This window comes from Sceloporus occidentalis, unplaced genomic scaffold (genome assembly GCF_023333645.1).
Source record: "Sceloporus occidentalis isolate IW3139 unplaced genomic scaffold, rSceOcc1.0.p SCAF_1, whole genome shotgun sequence".
Lineage (NCBI taxonomy): Eukaryota > Metazoa > Chordata > Lepidosauria > Squamata > Phrynosomatidae > Sceloporus > Sceloporus occidentalis.
Genome location: NW_028316981.1, coordinates 119,386,194 through 119,410,973, shown reverse-complemented (window position 1 = coordinate 119,410,973; position 24,780 = coordinate 119,386,194). Strand labels below are relative to the sequence as shown.

The 24,780-nt window shown below is 44.3% G+C and overlaps 1 protein-coding gene across 2 annotated transcripts; it reads right to left on the bottom strand.

The window, feature by feature from the left end:
- Nucleotides 1-738: 738 nt before the first annotated feature.
- On the bottom strand, nt 739-24,677 carry XAB2 (XPA binding protein 2). 2 transcript variants are annotated; one of them, XM_089533411.1, is made up of 19 exons: nt 24,608-24,677; nt 22,145-22,293; nt 21,246-21,369; nt 14,716-14,913; nt 12,282-12,416; nt 11,963-12,127; nt 10,700-10,844; nt 10,188-10,339; nt 9,415-9,534; nt 8,998-9,129; nt 7,682-7,813; nt 6,428-6,541; nt 5,695-5,857; nt 5,060-5,250; nt 3,449-3,571; nt 2,835-3,006; nt 2,611-2,737; nt 1,012-1,121; nt 739-935 (listed from the first exon to the last, which is right to left on the bottom strand). In XM_089533411.1, exons 1-19 carry the CDS (start codon nt 24,650-24,652, stop codon nt 874-876), a joined length of 2,559 nt encoding a protein of 852 aa, XP_089389537.1. In that variant the 5' UTR covers nt 24,653-24,677; the 3' UTR covers nt 739-873. The 2 variants fall into 2 exon arrangements, with proteins under 2 accessions (XP_089389537.1, XP_089389527.1); XM_089533401.1 differs by having other exon boundaries at nt 739-1,121.
- Between the last annotated feature and the right edge of the window lie 103 nt (nt 24,678-24,780).

Sequence of the window (24,780 nt, the reverse complement as noted above, 5' to 3'; positions counted from 1 at the left end):
TGTCCTTGTGACAGACCTCCTTCATCTAGCAGTAGTGATCTGTATGTAAGCTGACTGGAAAAAGGGGAGGGCTCTGAGGCTGAGCAAGTACTTATCCTTCAGTCAGATGTGCAAAGGACCATGGGAACTAGAATCCAACAGCAGCTACAGAGCTGTAGCCTTCCAGCCCCCCTCTACAAAGGAAAAAGAAACATCTTGCACAACTTGCTGTAATAGGTATGGTAACATTTAAGGTGGATCCAATGCTAATAGTCATGTTACAACAAACGCCCTTCAGCTGATGCTCATTGAATCCAACACCTGGTGTCTTGTGAAGTCACCAGTGACATCAATAGAAGCTAAATACAAAAAAAAAAAAAAAAAAAAAAAAAAACAACTGTACTGAAACATGGGCATGTTGGATATGGATGGTGGGAGTTATAGTGTGCACAGAAAGAGGATAAAAGCTGTCTCAGGCTCCGTAATCTTAATTTATACCCATAAAACAAATAGTTAAGTATACTTGATTATGGTATTTCATCATGGCTAAATGATATTTAATGCATTTTGAGAATTTCTATTTATAAAGCAATCTTCTCATCTTAGAAATAGCTACAGATCTAGCCTCTCTTTCTGTCCCCTTTATTCTTAAAACAATCTTCCTGAGGTTCCCACTGAGAGGTGGCAATTAAGTTTGCTTATGCAGAATACAGCAGTTGATGTTACTTCTCATGTTTCATCATAAAAAACTACAACAACCATCTGACAAAATTATTTTATAAATAAAAGTTATGGACAGACTAGAGCAGTAGCTTAGGAAATCACAAGAAAGTAGCGGCTTGCACTACAGCCAGGTTTATGCAGAGAATATAGTCTGCTCTCATTGAAAACAGTTCAGTCGTCCTTAAGACCTCCAAACACAGCAGAAGGGACACTTTGCTGCTCCAGCTGTACCTCTGTAAGAGCAGAAATGAGAGTTAATATGGAGGACAAAGAGAAAAAGGATTAAGTCATATAGTTGTCCTCTCTTACCATCAGGCTCATTGTCCTCACTCTCATCTTCATCGTCCAAGTCAATGTCTATCTCATCAGGGTTGGCTTGTTTGGAGAGTTCAGCCAACTCACTGCGGGAAGCATCACTCCTAAAAATAATGAAAGGGAAACTAGTGTCTCACAAAGACACAAAGGAGCCCTGGTGGCGCAGTGGTTAAATGCCTGTACTGCAGCCATTCACTCAAAACCACAAGGTTGCGAGTTCAAGACCAGCAAAAGAGCCCAAGCTCGACTCAGGCTTGCATCCTTCTGAGGTCGCTAAAATGAGTACCCAGACTGTTGGGGGCAAATTAGCTTACTTGCTAATTAGCTTACTTGCTGTTCACCGCTATGATCTTTGGAACAGCGGTATATAAATAAAACAAATTATTACTATATTATTATAAAGAAAACAGGTATGTCATGATAGTTCCCTCCTCAGGTATAGAATCATTTTAAAGAAAATTTACACACATGGCCTTCACTATTAAGAAAATCAAGATACCACTCCACCTTTATAATACTCTTTGCTACTTCAGAATTTAACTCAAAATCATAATGACTCCAAGCTGTGCTGGATATTGGAACAATAACACCACAATGACAGCCATCTGAGTGACCATAATTGATACAGGAGCCAGTGTGACATAGTTTGAGTGTTGGACTACAACTCTAGAGACAAGGGTTCAATTCCCTGCTCAGCCATGTAAACCCACAGGGTGACCTTGGCCAACTCACATGCTCTCGAGCTTCAGGGGTGGGCAATGGCAACCTTCCTTTGAAGAAATCGTGCCAAGGATCGCCATAAAAGGGAATGACTTGAAGGTACACAACAAACAACTATAATAACCGCGTTACACGTGCCAACAGACCATGGAAATAAAAGTAAGGTTCGAGGGAAATGAAAGTAACATACTTATTTCCTAGATTCTTCCCTTACATGCCATCTCTTGGCCACTGCTATACTCTTACATCCAGCTCCCAGTTGAGAATACCAAGGGAAGAAGAATCCAGCACAGCACTAAATGCCTGCTTTAGTCTCACTGAGTGGACACCACTTGAATATTAGTTATGTAAGAAACAATCCTGCCTTGAGAATCATTGTTAATATTTCAGTTCCATTCTTAACTGATATCCCCCCCTACCTATCCAGCTTGAAGTTACAAGTGCACACACGCACAGATTTGATAAACAGGATGGACAAACTCATTATTTTTACAAAATACGGTAATCTCATTTTTCAGCCTATCCCTAGGACAACTTCAGCACTGATGCAGTGGGTGCAAACTCTAGAAAAACATCTTAAAACCTGTAGTCAGAAATATATATATCTAACACATGTAAACTTACACATAAGTGTTCAGTTCACATTAAGTACATCTGGAAGTCAGATTTGTCATAGGAACCATCATTCCCATTTTGTCCTATTTGATTTATCTTAAAGCCTACTTAAAATGACAGTTATTGGGCTGTTCTTGCTTACACTTAACCAAATACTGAGAAATTGGCTTTGTCCCTGCCCCCCCTTTTTTTGCCTGATGGCCCCTGAAGGTATGACATGTTGGATGGGAGTCAAGTCTTGCCTACACCACTACTTACCTGACAAACAGGATCTTCTCCTTAGTTCGGGGCTGATCTCTCTCTGCTTCAGCTGCCAGCTGCTCTGCCCGCTGCTCTAAGAGTTTCATGTCATCCATGCCACTCTGTCCAGGTGCCAAGTCAGACACTAAAAGCAAAAGAGAAGCAGAGCAAGGGGCAGAAGAGGTTACAACAGGAGATACAGCAGACTCCCCTCTGCCAGGGGCTCTTACTGTATATCTTACCTGTGCCAGTGGCATTGCTGTAAACTTTAAGCATTTGGGAGGCCATGAAGTTGACTTGTGTATTGTAGGTAGCCTGCACACTTCGTTTGATGCGCAGCATCTCCCGGATAGTGTCCTCATTTCCATGCCGGATCTCAAATTCTTTCCATGTCTGCCAGAAATTGGCAGTGGTCTGGAGAGAAGAAAAAGGTCTGGGTTTAGGGAGCAATTGGGGCAATAGCAGTGACTGCTTGAACAAAACCTATCCTTTCCATTTCAGTTGCCTTTCAGCTTTCTTATGTATTAAACAATACAGAGAAAATGGGTCTGAATGCAGAAATGTAGAGTCAGTTACTGCTGTGCTACATATTCTCTACATCATGTCTGGCCAGTCATTGGGCAACAGGCAACTAAGTAGCAACATCCACCCTTTTAAGTCTCTATCCCAAAACATACATAAAATTATCAATTCTTTGCAACAATAGTACTGTTGCCAATCAATAGCTGAAGTGAATAGGAAGCTAGCATTTCTAACTTGGCCTCAAAGAAAAGAACAAGTCTATTTCTTCTTCCTTCCCTGGTTGTGCAGACAGGTGTTTTAACTAGTTCTCTGATACTTGGAATAGGTCACTTACACGGGGATCGCACATCTGCGAACAGTAAGAATAGATGGCCCGAGCCCGATCTATTTCACCCAGTTTGCACTCCATGTCAGCAAAGCGCAGGCACATCTCCCGGGCATGTTCATCTGACAACACCTGCAGGAAAATGTGTCCTTTTTAAAAAACTATACCCCATCCATTTCTACGACCAGAACAGAGAACACCCAATAACCAACAGCTACAGATAAAACGAGTCAGACACACAGAAGCAGTAAGAATGCATCCCCCAGCAGAACAAAACCAGTGCACATCATTTTAAGAAGTCCTCCGAAACTGATAAGGTCTTGAGTGACAAAAGAAACCCAAGTGAGCAACAAAGTTAACCCCTGGGGGAGACTGGTCAAAGCAAGGAAGAGTGGGGGATTGCCACAATAGAAGAAACTCTTCCTGTGGCAGCCACCTGCCTCATCACTGCATGGAGGCCAGAGAAGAGCTCCAAGGCACTGTTCAAAGGAGAAGATAGCCTCAAGATTTACAGGGCTTTATCAAATAACATCCAACACTTGGAACTGTGTTAGATAAGAATACATGGCACAATTCCCCCAGAGTGATTAGTGTTGATCACAGAAAGGATATCCCTTCTCTCATGTTGTAAGGCAGGGTGGGCATCAAAATAATTTATTATGGCATATGGCCAGTACAAAATAATAAAACGTTTACATATATGGGTATAACAAATATAATTGACTATCTACTGTCAAAGTATCTCCGGAAGGAGTTATATGATATCTCACTTTATATTCAGTATTTATATTAATTATGACACAATCTATATTGTGTAAAAAGTGATTCCCCTAAAAGGTTGGGGGACTGATTTGTTCGTGTAAATTGACAGTTGGTCCAATTATATAATACAAAAACATTTCATAAAGACTTAACGGTTATAGTATCAACAATAGCCAAGGACAATTCTTACGTAAAAGTTTGCTGCATCTGTTTCAGAAAGTTTTTACAGCAAGGTGGGTATCAATAGCAGCTTCATTTATACACCACTTCATATCACACTAGGCAGTCTCTAAGTGGTTCACAACTGTAAGCTAATTGTCCCCAACAAGCTGGGTACTCATTTTAGTGACCTTGGAAGAATGCCAGGCTGTGCCCCTGGCTGGGACTGAACTCACCACTTTGTGGTTTGTGAGTGAGTAGCTGTAGTACTGGCATTAAACCACTACGCCACCAGGGCTCATGTGGCTCAAATGTCATATTAGAATGCATGGGTTTCTCCTAGACACCCACCCATGCACACAGTTAGGAAAGAAGTGCCCCAAATGAAAATTTTTGTTTTTCAAAGATGCAGCAATCCTCCTTTAAAAATTTTAAAAAACAAAACAAAATCCCTTTTATGCCTTGCTTTGCCTGGGAGTTAATACTAGTCTTCTGGACACTTTCAGTTCTTTTTCTTCCTCCCATCCTCTCAACACATTCTTTGGAGCTGCTGCAGCTCACAATGGGTCCCAGAGGCGCACTGGCTTCTAACCACCTACCCTTTTCCATCTATTCAACCACTATGGGACCAATTCCTGTAAACTGCGGTGGGTAATCTGACCTGCAATCAGTACTATTTGGGTATAAAAAAAACCTAACCTCAATTGCCTTCTCATAGATGCTACGTGTGTGTGTGACGCCATAGATTTCAGCTGCTCTCTTGATGTAGATGTTGTACATGTCATACTGCTCTGAAGGCTGCACAGCCTGAGTGGCTCGCTCATACACTGCCATAGCATGGCGGGCCAAGCCGTATTCTTCCTCCAGCTTGGCATACAACAGATAGATAGCTGTGAAGAGATAGGAAATGCAAGTCAAATTACATTCCCTTTCATCTCTGGGTAACTACTCCACACAGAGACTCTTTGGTCTGTCCTTTGTGGCTTTTACAGGTCCAGAGTTACATACAGGACACCACAGTAACAGAGAAAAAGATATAAACAAGCCCTGCCCCCAGGGAAAGTTACTCTGACCACATTGCTCTCCAGCAATGACAGAGAAGGAGAGGTATTCCTAGCTTATAGCTCCTGAGGGACAAGCATTTTATCAGGCCACAAGGTGGACAGTTCACCGACACAGTTCTCCTCTGACCACCTACTAGAGGAAATTGTTCAAGAAAGGATATAATTCTGGCTGCATTGTCACAGGGCTAAGCTTTATTGGCCACCCATCAGCATCCATCCACTTTGACTGGGATGGATTAACTTCTCCCCACTGTTTATGGTATCACATACTTTTAGCGTATTTCTGGGGACAGCCATCCAGCGCCTGTTCAAAGAGGTCCCGAGCACGCTCCAACTTCTTGCCACCATAACGGTCGATGAATTTTGTTAGGTAGGTGTTCCATATGTCATACACATTTGGCCACTTGAAGAGTGAAATGCCTCTCTCATATGCCTGCCAGAAAGAATGGATGCTGGAATCTGAAGCTTTGTCACAGAAAGTCCTGCCATTTCTCACATGTTCATATAAAACTGCCACAATAAATCAAATCACCATAACATCTGCTTCTAACAGCCACCCAAGATTTCCAGGACAGAGAGGTCCTCTTTTTAGCCTTACTACTGAAGAGGCATTCTCATCATAGATACCAGGACCCTTTTGTATGCAAAGTGTGTGCTCTGTCACATAACTTTGGGCCCCTATTCTCCTCACTGTACCTTTTCCAAAAGTTACTTGCATAATCAGTTTCCAGTACTTTGGTTATAAACTGTAGGCTATAAATCAGGTATACTTCCCCCATCAGTTCTGTTTCACTCAGCCATTTTGTCATGTAATCTGAAATGGAATTACTTGCTACTTTGTCCAGGGTGAATAGTTCTCCTCTGTTACCTAAGTTACAGTGCCAATCATACATTAGCTATTTGGGGACAAAAGTATTTTCCTTTGCAGCACCAGCATCCCCAAACCAGGCAAAGCTCTATTATCCAAGGTGCCATGGGGAGCAGAGGGACAGAGCCAACTCACCTTGAAGCTCTCCTCAAAGTAGTTGTGCTCCTCCAGAAAGAGGCCATAGTTGATGATGATTTGGGGGGTGGCAATGCGGAGATCCAGAATGCGGTCATACACAGCTTTAGTGGACTAGGTAAGATAACACAAAATAAGCTTCAATACTAGGGTGGAGCACTACAACATCAGAGTTACAGGCAACGCCTAAGACCCCTGGTCATTTCCCTCTCTCCAAAGAAAGGGTGAGGTGTCAGTAGGGAGGAAAAAACTCATAATGTATTTGAGTTCCTGCTGTTATCAGAGGCTGTCTTTTCATAACTGCGACCCATAATTGGTTAATGGGGGTTGCTCTCGAAGTTTGTATCACAGACAAAAGGGGCAGTGGGAGCCTAACAGCTCCTGGTTAGATTGTGGGAACATTTAGAAGCAATTAATGCAAATAGGACAAGGGGCAGAGACAGAGTGATGGCCCAAAGGAATGGGCTTCATGAAATAGCTTGAAAAAATTAGGCATACAAGGGGAAATGGAAACCAGTTCTCTGTGCCCTACTACCCTTCTTCAGCCACTCTGTGAAAGAAGCAGATAGTTTCACTACAGCAGCTTTGCTGTGGCCCCAGTGCTTCATCATCAGATTATCTCAAAAAACAAAGGTCTGAAAAAGGGAAGGGGGGTGAGGCAATGTTTCTAGAATGACTTAAACATGGCAAGGACATATGGGTCTCTCTCATTCTAGATGTCTCAGAGGAGCTGCATGTCTAAGAGTAATTAGCAAATTGAGAGGTCTGTGTAACATCTAAGCTTTGACTCTGCACTAAACAGAAACAATATTAAGCGCAAAATCACTTCATCTGTGCCTGGCTGAAGCATCTCTTAAAAGACTCTTTCCAGTCTTGTGAGTCCTTAAGTAGCAAAAAGTCATTTCCTTTGATAGCAGCTTCTCCCAATAGTTAACCCTGTTCCATGCTAAAGTGGGAACAGATTTCTAATATGTCTTTAATCTAATTTCCAGATGTTGACTCTTATTCTCCCTTTATTGCCCAGGATTCACTCTGTCTCATAGTTGCCAGACAGTTACAAACAGAAAGAGATTAAATATTATTGAATAATAATGAAACCAGATAGAAGTAGTGCAATAATAATGACAGAGTTCAAACTGAATATTTTTTACTGTCAGGACAAGGTGGGCTGGAAATGTGACGAGAGATGATGGTAGTACTGGCCTTCCCATAGCCTCAGCAGGAAGAATGGATATAAAGAAAGGCCATACTTACTTTGAAAGTGCCCAGACTTTCTTCCAAGTCAGCCAACATGGACCATACTTTGAGGGACTTGTAAACACGGTTCTGCACAGGTTCAGAGGAATCAAAATACTCTGCTTTCTTAGCTGGGATGGCTGTGGCTTTCTGTAGAGACAAGAGACAAATTGATGCTGGTAAAAGTGCAAGAAGTAGTATACAGTGATGATTAAGAATCAGGCTCACTCAAAACACACACAACCCTTGTGGATAGCCATCTTTGTCTGTCAACAGAGAGGAGACCAGACAGCTTTGTTTATCCTGAATAGAAAAAATTCTGGCTTCTGCATTTTTGTACTGTATATACTCGACTATAAGTCAAGGGCAAGTTTTGGGACTAAAATTATGGATTTTGGTATGACCTGTGGTTAAGTCGAGGGTAAAACTTTGAGGCTCCTCACATCCATGATGGCTTTTCAGCATTTCCACGGCAGTGGACAGAGGCCATTTCTCTGCCTCAGCAAAGAAGCAACCATTTTTTGGTTGCAGCCATTTTTTCCTTGGAGTGGGGTAAACAGTCACAGGCACCCTCTCCTCCTTCAATCCCGCCAAGATGCCTAGTTTTACAGTAGACTCTTCCCAGAATGGAAGCTCTTTATTGCTGGCCTGTCCACAGCTGTCTGCAGCTGCTGGCTTGCCTTCTCACAGAAGGTGAGGAGGTGGTGGGGGGTGAAGAATCAGTTGGGGGAGAGCCAAACATAAAAGAAGCTAAGGCAGGGAGGCTGAGAAAGTGTGTGTGTGCACGCACGTATGCATGCTGGACTAGGGAAAATGGAGAGGAAGGCGCGCGCACACGCGCGTGTAACTGGATTAGCTGTTGCTCTCATAGAAATAAAAATCACTCTGCACTCTCTTTGCTTCCAGTAGCCTATTCCCAGGCACAGAGGGAAAGTGGGGAGGAAGGGATATGCGTATTTGTCACTGAATGAGCTTCCATCATCAGCATTACCATATTGACCCATATACAGTAGAAGTCGGCCCAGGATTTTGGGTCAATTTTGGGCATACATTTCTCGATGTATAGAAAGTATATACTGTAATTACAATGTGTCCTTTTGCCTGTACAGCAATGAATATGTTGTTCCCCATCTTCGTGAATCAGTTACTAGATTCTACTCTCCCCAGGAAGAAATGGACAGAATAGAGACTCCAATGCCCTAATTAAAAATGCCATTTGTTCTCCAACCATAAATAAATAGAATCATATCCCTAACCCTATGAAGAGCCTAAATGAATTCTCCTGCTTTATTATCAGACCCTCTGGTCTTTCTACTGTTCACTGTTTTATTCACCCGTAGGATGCGCAGTGCTTGGTCGTAGTTCTCGTGTCGCAATTCCATTTCACCATATTCACACCACACACTGGCAAGTTCATCCACTTGCTTGTAGTTTACCTTGGTGGCTTTTTCAAAGATGGTTCTGGCCTGGGACAAGTAAGGCAGGCAAAGTTAGAGGGAAAGATGGTCCAGAGAAGTCTTCTCCCCACCTGCTGTAGTTTTTCTTTTATTTGGGCTAGGTAACACGTTAGGTGATGCCCTCTGTTGGTTGAGCAATGTTACATCACCAAGAACCAGTCCCCATTCCAGAGCCCCAACAACCCTATTAAGGGACATTTACAACTCAGAATCACACCCTTTCTTTTGTGAATGTCGACAGCAGCTAAGACACTGAAGAAAAGGGTGAGGCAGCCACCCCAGTTAATCACTCACATCTTCTATCTGTCCATTGACCTCATAGAACTTGGCAAAAGAAACCCACAGCGTGTGTGTCTTTCCAGTGGCTTTAAATGGGTCAACTGTCTGCACCGCTTCTGTGTACGTGTTGATTATCTGAAAGGAGAAGGCAGAGGATAGGAAAGATGAATTAGGATTGTAAATTTCATTCTCTTCTTTCCTCCTGCACCACTCAGCGGGCTTTGCTGTGAAGCATAGCAGACTGGTAGTAAGAGGTGTCTCTCCATACACTCATTTCTTTCTTCCAGCCTGCTTCTTTGTAGACTCTCTCCCCAGGGGTGGATCACAAAACAGCAATAGATAGGGAGAAGAGGTTCATCATGACATGGCTGGCCAATTTTCAGGCTAACAGTTTCCTTGGGTAAATATGGGTACCCAGTCATCAACACTCCTGTGAACAAGCATCCTAAGACAGCCTCTCAGTTTCTATGAGCAGATAAAAACTTTCAGACACCTTGAGGTTACAGGACTTGGAAAATAATACCCAGTACAGCTACTTCCCATTTCCCTCTCTGTTCCTTTTACACAGATGAGCCAATTACCCCCACTGGCCTGGTTATAGATGGTTGACTCCAGTTCCTAGCTCAGTGACAGGGCTCAGAACAACACCAAAAAGTGAAATTCACTATTCACTTTCATACTGTATTAAGCACCTTAAAATGGTAGTATACCGCGACCTTGGTTGCTCTGAGGATGATGTAACTCTGCCTCCCTAAAGCCTAGAACTGGCTGTTCACTTGTTCTCTTACCTCTCGAGGCTTTCCTTCATACAGCTTCACTCGCTTGTGCCACTCATGGACATTGTGAGGATTTTGGCGCAGAAGGACACTGTTGAGAAGCAGAGGCCGGCGTGTGATCAGCTGCTCAAAGCGTGCCAGTCGCAGTTCCAGGTCAACATCATCTGTTTTTCCATGGAGGCAAAAAAAGGAGCGGGAATGAGAATGGGTAGAAAGGCAGCATCTACTTGCTTACTGATATATTCTGGTGACTCTCAGCGAACATGCATCTAACTAGGAAGAAGGGGATGAGGAATTGTTACATGCAGAGCCAGAATATTCATGGGGGACAGGAGAGACTAGCTCTCTCAATGATGGCACCATATGGAGAAACATCCACCATAATGCAGAGTTAGTGAGGCATGTGGACAGCTCCAGGCATTTCAGCATCTCTGGCACATGCTCCCTGCCCCCAATGCAGTGTGGGCAAGACCTGCTTCTCCTACTAAAGGGAAGAAGTAGCACCAGCTTTCATCCACTCTTACCTTCCTCCTCACGCCCCATCTCTGATGTGGTCTCCATCTTTGCTGCAATCATACTCTCCTCAAACTGGGCATAGCTGTCGAAAACTTGAGTGAAATCCCGCACTGTCATCACTGTCTGAATAGCTTCTTCATACACATCACGAGCCTAAGACAGGATGAAGAGCCCATTGCCACTGCTTCAGCTTGCAAAGGGGTATCTGATGATCTCAGCACCAGATAAAAACCCAGAATTTTCTTAAAATTTACCAGGCATCCCATAAAGAAATTAAAATGTCTTTACCCACACAGTCATATCAGAAAGCACTATGATTCTTCCCTATTAAACCTCATAGAGCATAGAGACAGCTTCTCTGCAGGGCACTGGATAAAGTTTGTTCAAGCTGCTGTTCTAAAAAGGCATAAGCAGACTGAGGGCATCCTGATTCTCACTACACCAGGAAAGGATCTATTTCCCTACTCCAGTGACAGTCTCTTTTGTTGGTGAGGAAACATATTCAGCTGAAGCACTGTTTGCTATCAAAAGAAGACATAGATGTTGATGGGCATCCAAGCTGATCCCTCATTTTTTTCTTTTCTTTTTTGCTTATCCTCTGAAACAGTGCTGAAGAAGACCAGACAAGCCTGACTGAGAAAACACTCGGTCTGCAATATAGGGAAAAAAAGTTCAATTTAAAGTGCTTCAGTGGAAGCAGGCATGGAAATATATTAGGATTCCTACAACAGATGTTCATTTTGTTTCTTTACGTCTTGTGAGCCTCCCTGAACATCTCTGATGGACAATTTTTTTACTGAACTAGCTGCAAGAGACTAACAGGGTGATCTGCTTGGAATTAAATAGATAAAAAGGAAGGAGAGAAATAATTTAACTTTTAAAAATAACCTATAATATAAAAGATAGCATTATCTGACTTTCACCCAGGTGGATTTTTTCTATCTTCTTCCCTTGCAGTAGTCTCCACTGCTACCAGACTTTAAGCCCCTTCTTTGACCTCTTCTCTTAGTTCATTAGATTGTTTTTTAATTTTTTTCAGCAACATTCCAGGTTTTTACCATTTCCCTTTCTGTGTAGATTATTTTGCCCTCCCTCCCCCAATGACACCCTGTTCTTGGTCTGACCAGATGGAACAGGAATTCAAAGAAACTAATTGTTCAAGCATTTGAATGCTGCATAACGCAATATGTATCTTTATGATTTTTCTAGTGAGTTCTGCCATCAACCATGTCCAAGAGACACAATGAAAACTTCTTGATACAGATACCTACCTTCTCAAAATGCCCACTGCGGATATAGTAGTCTGCCAAGGAACACCACAGCTTGCCCAGCTGGTCAGTGAAACGAGTCAAACCACCGCGGATGATGGCCCCTACATTGAGAGATTTCACCTTATCTGGATTCTGTGAGATGAGGTCACAGAGCTCATGCCATAGCTGCAAAGGAGTACATCAAGTGTCAGAGAGCACTAGAGACCACTGAGATGCAGGAAATATAGATATCACAGAAGAGCTCCTTAGATGGAGGAAAGGCGAGATTCTCCATAGGCTTTTGCTGAGCAAAAGTGATTGGTAATATAAGGAGCCTCACCTGATAATTGGATTTTCCCTCCTTGGAAACAAAACGTTCATCATTCACAATGGCAGCAAGGCGGACAGCAGCCTCATCTAGGCGGTCAATGGAGCGCAGATACTCAATATATTCCTCAGCATTTTCTGGACTCAACTACAATGTAAATGCATATAAGCATTAGAACTCTAAGCAATGTGATAGTTAAGACCAATGTAATAACACTGAAATGACGGAAGGAAAGAAAAAGATAAGTGGCTCAAGCCAGGTTGAGTTTCCTGCATTACTTTTTCATGATCTGCTCTTTCACCCACTTCCCTCAGAAGCCCAATCTTGTGCAATTGTGCTGGATGGTTTTCCAAGGAGCCTGTGCTGGTGGAGAAGGGATGCAAGAGAGCCTATTGTCCAAAAATAACCTAGCAAACACCTCCTGGCTTGAGCCACACAGAGACTGGCCCACATGGCTCAGGGAAGAAGGAAGACGAGGCTGCATGAAATGTGGAGTCCTGGAACCAAACCTCAGCAGATACTGATGGCCACTGTACAGTACTTTTTATGTATGTGCTAAATATGGTTTTGGGGGAGGGTAAGGATATTTTCAGTTTTCCCACTTTTGTAAGGGTCCCCCAATATGTGGAGGGGCAACTGTATATAAAATACTTTGTGTTCCTTTGCATATACAGATTGATAGATCAAACAGACTATAGCTATTCTCTGGAAGAAAAATTTATATTTTGCCAACAAACCATAACAGATCAAGGACAAGGGGAGAAACCAAACTCAATAGTCTTAGCTCTCAACTACTCCCAGCTTTTATGCATGTCTAATGCCAAAAGTGTTTCAGAAATAAGATGTAGAAGCACTGGCTTCCAAACCATATCCTCACTTCCTTCCTTACAAAATACTATGAGCTCCACTTGTATCCTGACTATTTTAAGAAGAAAAAATGAAAAAAAAAATGTGAGCAGGTTCCAAGCATTAACCTGTTTCTCTCATAGCCCTCAAAGCCAACCATCCACAGTGAGTCAGTAATTAAAGTGAATTAAGTATTGTTGGGAAAGCTAATCTGTCATGTTTTGAGTTCAACCATAAACAGATTTATACCAACTGAAATATTTCTGAAAAGAATGACAACAGATGTGACAGCCAACTGCAGATTTACAGTAGCCATTTTTCCACAGAGTGGTGCATTCAGCCAAAGTTATGGAACTTAGAACCAATATTTAATCCCAGTTTACAAAATGGGAACTATTTATACAGAAAAATATTATTTTAATCTCTCCTCTCTTTAAGGCATGGGTGAGAATTATGCACCATTTGGATGTTGTTGGACTGCAACTCACAGCATTCATCGCTACTAGCTATTCTGACAAGAGCTGTTAGGATTTGCAGTCCTATATCTGGAGGGCCGTATGATTCACAGCTTCGATGAACTTGCTATCTTTAACATCTGTAGATAAAAGGGAATTACAGAAGATGACGTTCTTCATGTACGTCTGCAAGCCTCCCCAATTCAAGAATGATCTCCTTTGAAAAACTACTAAAACTTCAGGAACTCCATTGTACTTCATCCCAATTTTCTTAAATTAAAGCACATGCACACAGAGAAAGAAAAAGACATAACTAAAACTATGGGATACCGTTGGTGCAATTCAAATCAGGAATGATAAAACTAATCTGTGAATCCTAGCATACAACTGAAACACAGTGTTCGTTTCATCACAAGAAGTATTATTTCATTTTATCGATTTTAAATTATTATTATTATTATTATTATGCTTTATTTATATAGTGCTGTAGATTTGTACAGTACTGTACATACAAACAATAAAATAGATAAGAGTAAACCTCCCCATGGCGTACAATCTAAGAAATAACAGCATAATACATATAAATAATACATAATAATAAATAGCAATAAAGTTCCAGGTCACTTTTGATGATAAAGCCCTCACAAATCTACTTACGGTACATAAACATATAATATAACCTCAACTTTAAATAAAAGAAATGTTAAATGTACATTACTATCCAAGATAAACTCTTTGAATTGAATTAGGGAGGTGTCAAATAGACTTTTGTTCAACACTTTCCCTGTGAGAAGAGACTTTGATTTGCAATCCTATCATTTTTTTTTGTCAGAAGCTAAGTGAGTCAAATGTTCTGTCTCAATATAAGAATTTGTTCCCTTCTGATCTTCCTGCATCCTCTTCACCACCTGAAGATCTTCCAACACCTTTGTGTATCCAAGTCAAATACAATAGTCCAGTAAGAATGTCAATCACATTATAAACCAGAATATATTTGACTCTACAACAACATGACCTAAAAGAACGGAAAACTTGGAATGTTTTCTCAATCACCACACACACAGCCTGTGGGAGTGTATTTAAACAACACAGTCATGGAAATTCCCAAACCAGACAAGTTTCGTCAAACAAGGATGGCCCCATACCTTCAAGTACCTGCGATAGACTCGTACAGCTGTTTCAGGTAATGGATACAGGCGCACAAATTTCAGGTAAAGTGGCCAAATACGATGATGCTGTGTAATTGGCAGAGCCCGGAGTGCCCGGTCAAAGGTCCTGCGTGTACGAGTTATCCGACATTGGTCCATGAGAAACTGGCAGTAATTGAGCCATATCCGAGGCATCTAAGAATACACAGGACAATCAGAATGTAACAACACCCTTGCTTGATCAGGAAGTGCATGTTGTCATCTAAAAACACAATAATAAAGTTAAAAGTACAGCACAACATTAAAAGCCTCTTTAATTCTTTTTTTAAAAAATTCTGCTTGTGAAAGAAGAGCAGTGGGGCATTAACCCAGTCTTCTGTGGGTGGGAACTCCAAGTCTGGGAGCAGCCACTGAGAAATCTTTCTTCTGAGACCTCAAACGGTCTGTAATGGTAGCAGGACCAAGAGAAAGCTGTCTCCAATGATAAATAAGACTCTGTCAGGTTTGTATAGGAAGATGTGATTTTTTTTAGATGGCTTTACAGGTCATATATGGCTATACATGTCATAAACAGCACTTTGAATTGTGCCCTCAGAAAACCACAACATCCTAAATAAAAGATTAAGAAGATGTTCCTTAGTTCTTTTAGTTGCCTTCAATATCCTCATCACATTCTTTCTGAGAAGAGCACACTGTAGTCTACAGGTAATAGTATCACAGATTTAGGCTGAAGACAGATTTTTGTTTTTAAAAGAAAGTAATATAACAAAACTATCACAGCTTCCAAAATATGGACAGGTTTGCAGCTACAGAATAGATTTCAATCTCTCTCTACTATCAAGGATGATGAGGAACAGCAGCAGGGACAGACTTCAGGGACAGAGCAGGGGACCAAGAGAGTTTCACCAGAGGGAACAGCCGCAGCTAAGCCTTGGAGGAGGTGTGTGGTGGTTGTGGGGGACTCTTTCCTGAGAGGTACTGAACCAGTGGTTTGTGGGCCTAACAAGATGTCTCGGGAGGTGTGCTGTCTCCCTGGGGCAAAGATCCGTGATGTGACAGAGAGGCTGATAAGACTTGTCAAGCCTACTGACCAATACCCCTTCCTTTTGGTCCACGTGGGAACCAATGATACTGCAAGGCACAGCCTTCAGAAAATCATAAGGGATTATGAGGCTTTGGGTAGGAAGTTGAAAGAGATGGATGCACATGTTGTCATCTCATCTCTTCTCCCAGTTGAAGGGCATTGTCCAGGAAGGGAGAAGAAAATAGCAGATGTAAATAACTAGCTCTGTAGTTGGTGCTGCCAAGAACGGTTTGGATTCTTGGACCATGGGCTGCGGTTCCATGAAGAGGGACTTCAGGCAAGGGATGGGTTGCACTTCACAACAGTTGACAAAAACGTTTTTGTCAATAGTCTCAAAAATTTTATCAGGAGGGCTTTAAACTGAGTTATGTGGGGGAGGGAGACAGTATTCTGGAAGGCAAAAGGGCTGGAGAAAATAGTCAAACTGACACAGAGGGAACAAGGCAAACAGTGCAAGGACCCAAAAGTGGGAAGCAAAAGAACTTGCACAGGCAGCAAGTAAAGGGAACACATGGTCTTAGATGTCTCTACACTAATGCACAGAGCATGGGGAATAAGCAAAATGAACTTGAACTCCTAGCACAACAAAGAAAACATGATATAATATGCCTCACTGAAACCTGGTGGGATGAATCTCACAATTGGAATGTAGAAATAGAGGGGTATAACCTTTTCAAGAGAAACAGGCCAAACAGGAAAGGAGGAGGAATAGCCTTATACAGCCGGCCCTTGGTATACGCAGGGGATGCGATTCGGACCCCCCCCCCCCCGCATATACCAAAATCCGCGTATGCTCAAGTCCCATTGTACCCAATGACAGCGAGTGTGCACGCGCGCTGCTATTGGGGACAAAACTCCCTCTCCTCCCCAACCCTTTCTTTCCCTCCCTCCTTACCTTTTCCTTGCCAGTGCGAAACCCCCACTTCGCTGCCACTGCTGCTGCCACCTGGGCCTTCTTGCCCTCCACAGCCAGGGGAAAGGCCGGGTGGGGGTTTTGGACGCCAAGAAGCCTCCACTCTGCCCTTGCGCGGAGGTGGCAGCGGAGAGAAGGCCAAGGACCAGCGCCAGAGGCCTACTCAGCCTCCTCTCCGCCGCCGGCACCTCTGCACAAGGGCCGGGTGACGGGCTGGAGGCCAAGAGGCCTCCAACACCCCCACCCGGTCCATCCGTGGCGGCGGCGGCAAGGAGGCCAAGGAGGTTTCTGGTGCTGCTGCTCCACTGCCTCAGCCTCCTCGCCACCACGGCCAGGGGAATGGCCGGGTGCTGCTCCTGGAGGCCAAGAAGCCTCCAGGAGCAGCACCCGGCCTTTCCCCTGGCAGTGGAGGTGGCAGCAGAGAGGAGGCAGAGGACCAGCACCAGTGGCCTCCTCACCACCTGCACGCCTCTGCTGCCGCCACCGTGGAAGTGCCAGGTGGTGGCCTGGAGGCCTCTTGGCCTCCAATATCCCCACATGGCCCTTCCGCGGCAGCAGGGGTGGAGGCGTGCAGGTCGAGGCAGCGATGAGGCCTCTGGCGCTGGTCCTCCACTGCCTTGGCCTCCTCTCTGCTGGCGCCACCTCCGTGGAAAGGCCGGGGGGGCCTCCAGGAGCAGCACCCGGCCTTTTTGCGGAGGTGGTGGCGGTGTAGAGGATGCGGAGGAGCAGCACAGCCTCCTCTCTGCCACCGTTGCCTCTGCGCAGGGGCCGGGTGGGACTATTGGAGGCCAAGAAGCCACCAGCCCGCTACCTGGCCCTTGCGTGGAGGTGGCGGAGAGGAGACGGAGGACCAGCGCCAGAGGCCTCCTCGGCCTCCTCTCCGCCGCCGGCGCCTCCACATAGTGCTGCCAAGAGGCCTCCGGGCGGCCACCTGGCCTTTCCGTGGAGGTGGTGGTGGAGAGGAGGCTGAGGAGGCCTCTGGCGCTGGTCCTTCACCTCCTCTCTGCTGCCACCGCCACTGCCGGGGGAAAGGCTGGTGCTGTTCCTGGAGGCCTCTTGTCCTCTAGGAGCAACCCCCGGCCTTTCCCCTGGCCGTGGTGGCAAGGGGGCTGAGGTAGCAGAGCAGCAGCACCAGAAGCTCCTCGGCCTCCTCGCTGCCACTACCGCCGCAGAAGGGCTGGGTGGGGGTGTTGGAGGCCTCTTGGCCTCAAGCCAGTCATCCAGAACCTGTGAGGAGGTGCTGGCGGCAGAGAGGAGGCTGAGGAGGCCTCTGGAACTGGTCCTCGGCCTCCTTGCTGCCGCCATTGTCACGCAAGGGCCGGGAGGCAGGCTGGAGGCTTCTTGGCCTCCAAACCCCCCACCCAGCTTTTCCCCCAACCGTGGCGGCAAGAAGGCCTAGGTGGTGGTGGCGGCAGCAGCAGCGAAGAGGAGGCTCCACGGCGCTGGTGAGGAAAATGTAAGTAGGGAAGGAGGGAGGGAGGGAAAGAAAGAGTTGTAGACAACTTCCGCTTTTGCCATGCGCATATGCTCAAATCCGCGCATGGAAAATCCACGTATAAGGAGGGCCGACTATATGTCAGGGACATTTACACCAGTGAAGAGATCCATGACATCAATCCTGGAAGCCAGGTGGAGAGCATCTGGATAAAAATTAAAGGGGAGGGAAACAACAAGGATGTTATTGTGGGAGTCTACTACAGACCCTCAAGTCAGATGGAGGAATTGGATGATGTCTTTCTAGAACAGATGACCACACACTCAGAAAGGAGAGATGTAGTAGTGATGGGTCACTTCAACTATCCTGATATCTGCTGGAAGTCAAACTCAGCTAAAGGTCTGAGCTCCTCAAGGTCTAAAAAATTCCTCACTTGCTTTGGAGACAATTTCATTGTCCAAAAGGTGGAAGAGACAACAAGGGGATCAGCTATTTTGGATCTGATCCTAACCAACAGGGATGACCTAGTTAATGGAGTGCAAGTGGTGGGATCCTTAGGTGGGAGTGATCATGCACTCATGGAGTTTGTTATACAGTGGAAAGGAGAAGCCAGGCATAGACAGACACGCATTCTAGACTTTAGGAAAGCTGATTTTAGTAAACTTTAAAAAATACTGGGGGTGATCCCATGGTCAGCAATACTAAAAGAGAAGGGAGTTCAAGACGGATGGGAGTTTCTCAAAAGGGAGATACTGAAGGCACAATTTCAAACAGTTCCAATGAGGAAGAAAAATGGGAGATGTCTCAAGAAACCAGGATGGATGACTAAGGAACTTTCAACTGAGCTAAATTTTAAACAGAACATGTATACGAAATGGAAAAATGGGGAAATCACCAAAGAGGAATTCAAACAAATAGTGAGCACGTGTAGGGGTAAAGTCAGAAAAGCTAAAGCACAGAATGAACTCAGGCTTGCTAGAGAGGTTAAGAACAACAAAAAGGACTTTTTTGGATATGTCCGCAGCAAAAGGAAGAAGAAGGAAATGGTAGGGCTACTGCGTGGAGAAGATGGCAAAATGCTAACAGGGGACAGAGAAAAGGCAGAATTACTCAACACCTTTTTTGCTTCAGTCTTTTCAGAAAAGGCAAAGGGTGCTCAACCTGAGGATAATGGAGCAAAGGACAGAATAGGGAAATTTTAACACAGAATAAGTAAAGAAATAATACAGGAATATCTGGTTAATCTAAATGAATATAAATCTCCAGGATCAGATGAATTACATCCAAGGGTGTTAAAAGAGCTGGCAAATATAACATCGCAACCATTGGCAATAATCTTTGAGAACTCCTGGAGAACAGGAGATGTGCCAGCAGACTGAAGGAGGGCAAACATTGTCGCCATCTTCAAAAAGGGGAAAAAAGAGGATCCAAACAATTATCGTCCAGTTAGTCTGACATCAATAACAGGAAAGATTCTAGAGCAGATCATTAAATAGAGAGTCTGTGAACATCTAGAAAGCAATGCCATAATTACAAAAAGTCAACACGGATTTCAGAGAAACAAGTCATGCCAGACAAATCTTATCTCTTTTTTTGGATAAAATTACCAGCTTGTTAATGAAGGGAATGCTGTGGATATAGTATATCTTGATTTCAGTAAGGCCTTTGACAAAGTTCCCCATGATATTCTTGCAAACAAGCTTGTAGAATATGGACTAGACAAAGTAACTGTTAGATGGATTTGTAATTGGTTGGCTGGCCGAACCCAAAGGGTGCTCAACAATGGCTCCTTTTCATCCTGGAGAGAAGTGACCAGTGGGGTCCCACAGGGCTCTGTCCTGGGCCCAGTGCTATTCAACATCTTTATCAGTGGCTTGGAGGACAAAATTGGGGGCATACTCATCAAATGTGCAGATGACACCAAATTAGGAGGAGTAACTAATACCCCAGAGGACAGGATCAAAATGACCTGAACAGACTAGAAAACTGGGCCAAAGCTAACAAAATGAAATCCAACACGGAGAAATGTAAGATACTGCACTTAGGGCGGAAAAATTAAATGCATAGATATAGGATGGGGGACACCTGGCAAAAGGAGACTACATATGAAAGGGATCTAGGAGTCCAAGTAGACCACAAGTTGAACATGAGTCAACAGTGGATGCGGCAGCTAACAAGGCCAATGCGATTTTAGGCTGCATCAATAGAAGTATAGTGTCTAGATCAAGGGAAGAAATAATGCCACTCTATTCTGCTTTGGTCAGGCCCCACCTGGAATACTGTGTCCAGTTCTGGGCACCACAATTCACAAAGGACATTGAGAAACTGGAGCGTTTCCAAAGGAGGGCGACTAAAATGGTGAAGGTTCTGAAAACCATGCCCTATGAGGAATGACTCAGGGAGCTGGGGATGTTTAGCCTGGAGAAAAGAAGGTTAAGAGGTGATATGATAGCCCTGTTTAAATATTTGAAGGGATGTCATATTGAAGAGGGAGCAAGCTTGTTTTCTGCTACTCCAAAAACTAGAACACGGAACAATGGATGCAAACTGCAGGAAAAGAGATTCCATCTCAACATTAGGAGGAACTTCCTGACAGTAAGAGCTGTCCGACAGTGGAACAAACTCCCTCGGAGTGTAGTGGAGTCTCCTTCCTTGGAGGTCTTCAAACAAAGACTGGATGGTCATCTGTCGGGGATGCTTTGATTTAGATTTCCTGCATGGCAGGGGGTTGGACTGGATGGCCCTTGCGGTCTCTTCCAACTCTACGATTCTATGCTTCTATCCTTTTCCCCAAAACCACAGGTCAAAGAGGTTTTCCAAACCTCACATCCAACAAAAGAAGATTACAACAGACAACAGCAGAATGAATGTGCATATATCATTTGAATAATCTCTATAATATGCACACAATCTCTATTTTTCTGAAGAACTGCATCTACTTAAATTCCATGGGAGAAAGATCTAGAATTTTATACACAGAATTATATGTAATGTTTTTATACAGATACAACCAGAAGCCAAAACACTGGCCATCATAACTTTGTTGGTCCTCCAAAGCTGTTCTACCTCTCTAAGCTTAACACACACCACTGTACCTTGTGCATGAAGACTAGAGCACGCTCATGACAGTTGTTCACTTCTTCGTAGCTGGGGTCTGTTACACACCTACTCTTCACCTGCTTCCGCCGTTGCTTAAGATAATTATACCATAGCTTGTAGCTGTAAAATACAATGAAAGAATGACTCTCTTAGCATCTGTCTTAAAGACGTTGACAAGCTGTTCCTAGCTGTTCTTTCTAGAGAAGCTGCTTGGACTGATGCATGGATGTTTCTGCTATTTTCCTGGAAAAACGGAACCTATGAAGAGAATGACTGGGACAGCAAGGGACTGTATCTACCTAAGAAATTGCTGACCACCTCCGCAGCAATGTCCAAACTCTGGCCTTCAAGGTGTTTTGGACTTCAGCTCCCAGCATGCCAGACCATTGGCCAAGGTGGCTGAGACTTCTGGGAGTTGAAGTCCAAAAACCTGGAGGACCAGAGTTTGGACATCACTGAATTAGGTCATGGTTAATTCTCCCCAAACAGCTCTGGAGGAGTTAGCATTATCTCTCCTTTTATCTTTTTTCTTCTCACAATAAAAGTAAACAGGAAACATTGTCCTGCCACAGGGGTGCCAAACCTTCTTGTGTCCTGGGGGTGAGGAGGGCAAATTACCAGATCTGACCAATTTTGAAATTGATAGCACAGCATGGTTATATCCGTGTTTACTCAGAAGAAAACTCCAGGGAACAGCTGTTTTTGTTTGCATGCTTGGTCCCCATGTAGGGCGTTTAAAAGTTAAATTCTCACTGTTGGATGGGCCCATCCTCCCCTGTATGCTTTGACCAGGATAAGTGGAAACCCCAAGGCTGCATCCAGATAAGGGTAGAAGTTTTCCATATCCCTATATTCTATGAACATCTCATCCTAAATTAAAGAAGCTACTACTTACCTCCCTGGCAATTCCTTAAGAGCTCTCTCATAGATTAGATTGAGTATATGCTTGGGAGCATTCTGCTTGAATTCAACATAGCGGATCCAGCATTTGACAGAGAAAGGATTGCGCAAGATCTCCTCCTCATATTGTAAATCTTCCTCCTCCTGCATGTGTGCAGTGGGGGAACAGAGAGAAGAGACACCATTAGATCTGAAGGACCACAGCTTTTGGCACACTGACTGCAATATATTCAGGCACGTGAAAAGGAAGAATTCATAACTTAATATGCAAGTAGCTAAGAATGTCAAGTCCACATTGGAAGGTAACCAGTGCAAATCTTAATCCATCTACAAATTCACTAGGTAGATTTTAGCAATTATTTCTGGCTCACCCTCTACAATGCCAACTGTAACTACAATATGGAATTCATTTAGAGACAAAGGGCCAAAACAGACAGGCCAAAATAAAGCTGATTCGGGTCACTCTGGAGGCATGCTGTTTAAATGATACATGCAACTTAAGAGGCCAGAAGCTGTGCCAAAGCTACGCTGCAGTCCTTAGGACTAGAGTGTGGCTTTGGCATGGCTTCCGACCTCTTAGGACGCATGCATCATTAAAACAGCATACCTTCAAAGTGACCTGAAACAGCTTTATTTTGGCCTGTCTGTTCAGGCCCTTAGCCACGCTAGTCTGGAAAATCAGTATATGAAGGGATCAGTATGCAAAGGGATCTTGTAGCACCTTTGAGACTCACTGAAAGAAAGAAGTTAGTAGCATGAGCTTTTGCAGTCTTGAGCCTACTTCCTCAGGTGCATCTCAAAGGTGCTACAAGATCCCTTTGCAATATGGTATAAAGTTATCAGTTAAGTTCAAAAGATTGTTAGCATTACTGAACATCAAAAAAAATTCTTAAAAGAGGCCTGAAACTGCTGTCAAATAATTGGGCAATGACACAGTGACAGCATCCCACTCCTTCAAGTCTCTGGCTGGCAGGGGCAAGAGGTCTTTGATAAGCTGCCAAGCCTACAGAGAATCAGTAGTTCCATCTCCTTCAATGGCCTGGCCATAAGGTAACATACATGAAGTACTCTCATCTATGAAATGGTTAGGTGATCAATGTTATGCACAGTGTACAGACAGTGATAAGTAGCAGTCTCTTTGTGGTTCCACCACCCAGCCCCTTGCCACTTAGCAGGAAGATGTTGTTGTGTGCCTTCAAGTAATTTCTGATTTAAGGCAAGCATAAGGCAAACCTATCATGGGGTTTTCTTGGAAAGATTTGTTCAGAGGAGGTTTGCAATTGCCATCCTCTGAGGCTGAGAGAGTGTGATTTGCCCAAGGTCACCCAGTGGGTTCCTATGGCTGAACTGGGATTTGGGCCCTGTGTGTCCCAGTGTCCTAGTCCAACACTCAATCCATGCTGGCCCTTGAAGACAATCACCAAGATACTTTCCTGTGCATCCAAGGTGTGGTTTCCCAAGAGACTTCAGAACTCACATCACAACTGCCTCCTGTTCACTTATCAACCAATGTCTCCTTTAGGACCAAGCACAGCCTGTCCTTAAGTGCAAGACCCCCAGCACAGGGTGGCCAGACAGATCCTTCTTTTCCAGGACATGTCCTACATTTCTGTCCAGGAGGAATTCCAAAATGTCCTCCATTTTGAGCACGACTAAGAAGCATGAATATACATTTGTAATAGTGCTTTTAGCTTTTTCTTTGGTCATGTCCTCCATTTGCCTTGAATGCCCTCCATTTTGTGGTGCCTTGTCCTCCTTGGCATTGAGGACCTCTAGTCATGCTGCCCAAAGGGGGGCCCTGCTTTCACCCAAGCAAAGGATCTTGACGGGGCCATAGCCACACTACCCACACCCGACCCACCAAAGCAACACCGCTTTCCCTTCGAATGGTCCAAAGGGCAGCACTCTGCCCATGCTCAAAGGAGCCCTGACCTGACAGATACTTGGGTGCGGGAAAAGCAGGGCGACTGCTTTTCTACATTACTACATTTTAAAGAAAACCCCAAACACTCCTAGAAATAGGGTTTTTTGGGGCCACGGTCTGGAAGGATTTACTCCTGACGTTTCACCTTCATACGTGGCTGGCATCTAAATCCATTCAGACTCAAAATGGAGGACATTTTGGAATTCCTTCTGGACAGAAGAAGGCTGAAAATGGAGGACGCCCACTTCTGAGGTCCAGAACACACTGCAGAAATAATCCGGTTTGAGAGCGCCTTAACTGCCTTGGCAAGGGAATCCTGGGAACTGTAGTTCTGTGAGACATTGAGCCTTCTCTGTCAGAGAGAGCTCTATTGCCACAACAAACTACAACTCCCATGATTCCCTAGCACTGAGCCAGGGCAGTTAAAGCGGCCTCAAAGTGGATTATTCCTGCAGTGTGTTCTGGACCTGAGTTGTATTCTCCGAGGAAACGGAGCCTCTCCCTCCCAGGGGGCCCCCTCGCCGCCCTACTCACGAAGAGGAGCTCCCGCTTCCCCAGCACCGTTTCCAGCTCCGGCATGGCGGCCTCTTCCTGACTGAGCCAAACAGGGGCGCACGAAAATGACGTCAGCGTCGGAGTTCCCCCCTCCTCCTCCTCCTCTCTGGCGGGGCCACTCGGGCGCGTCGCGTGACGTCACCCTCGATCCT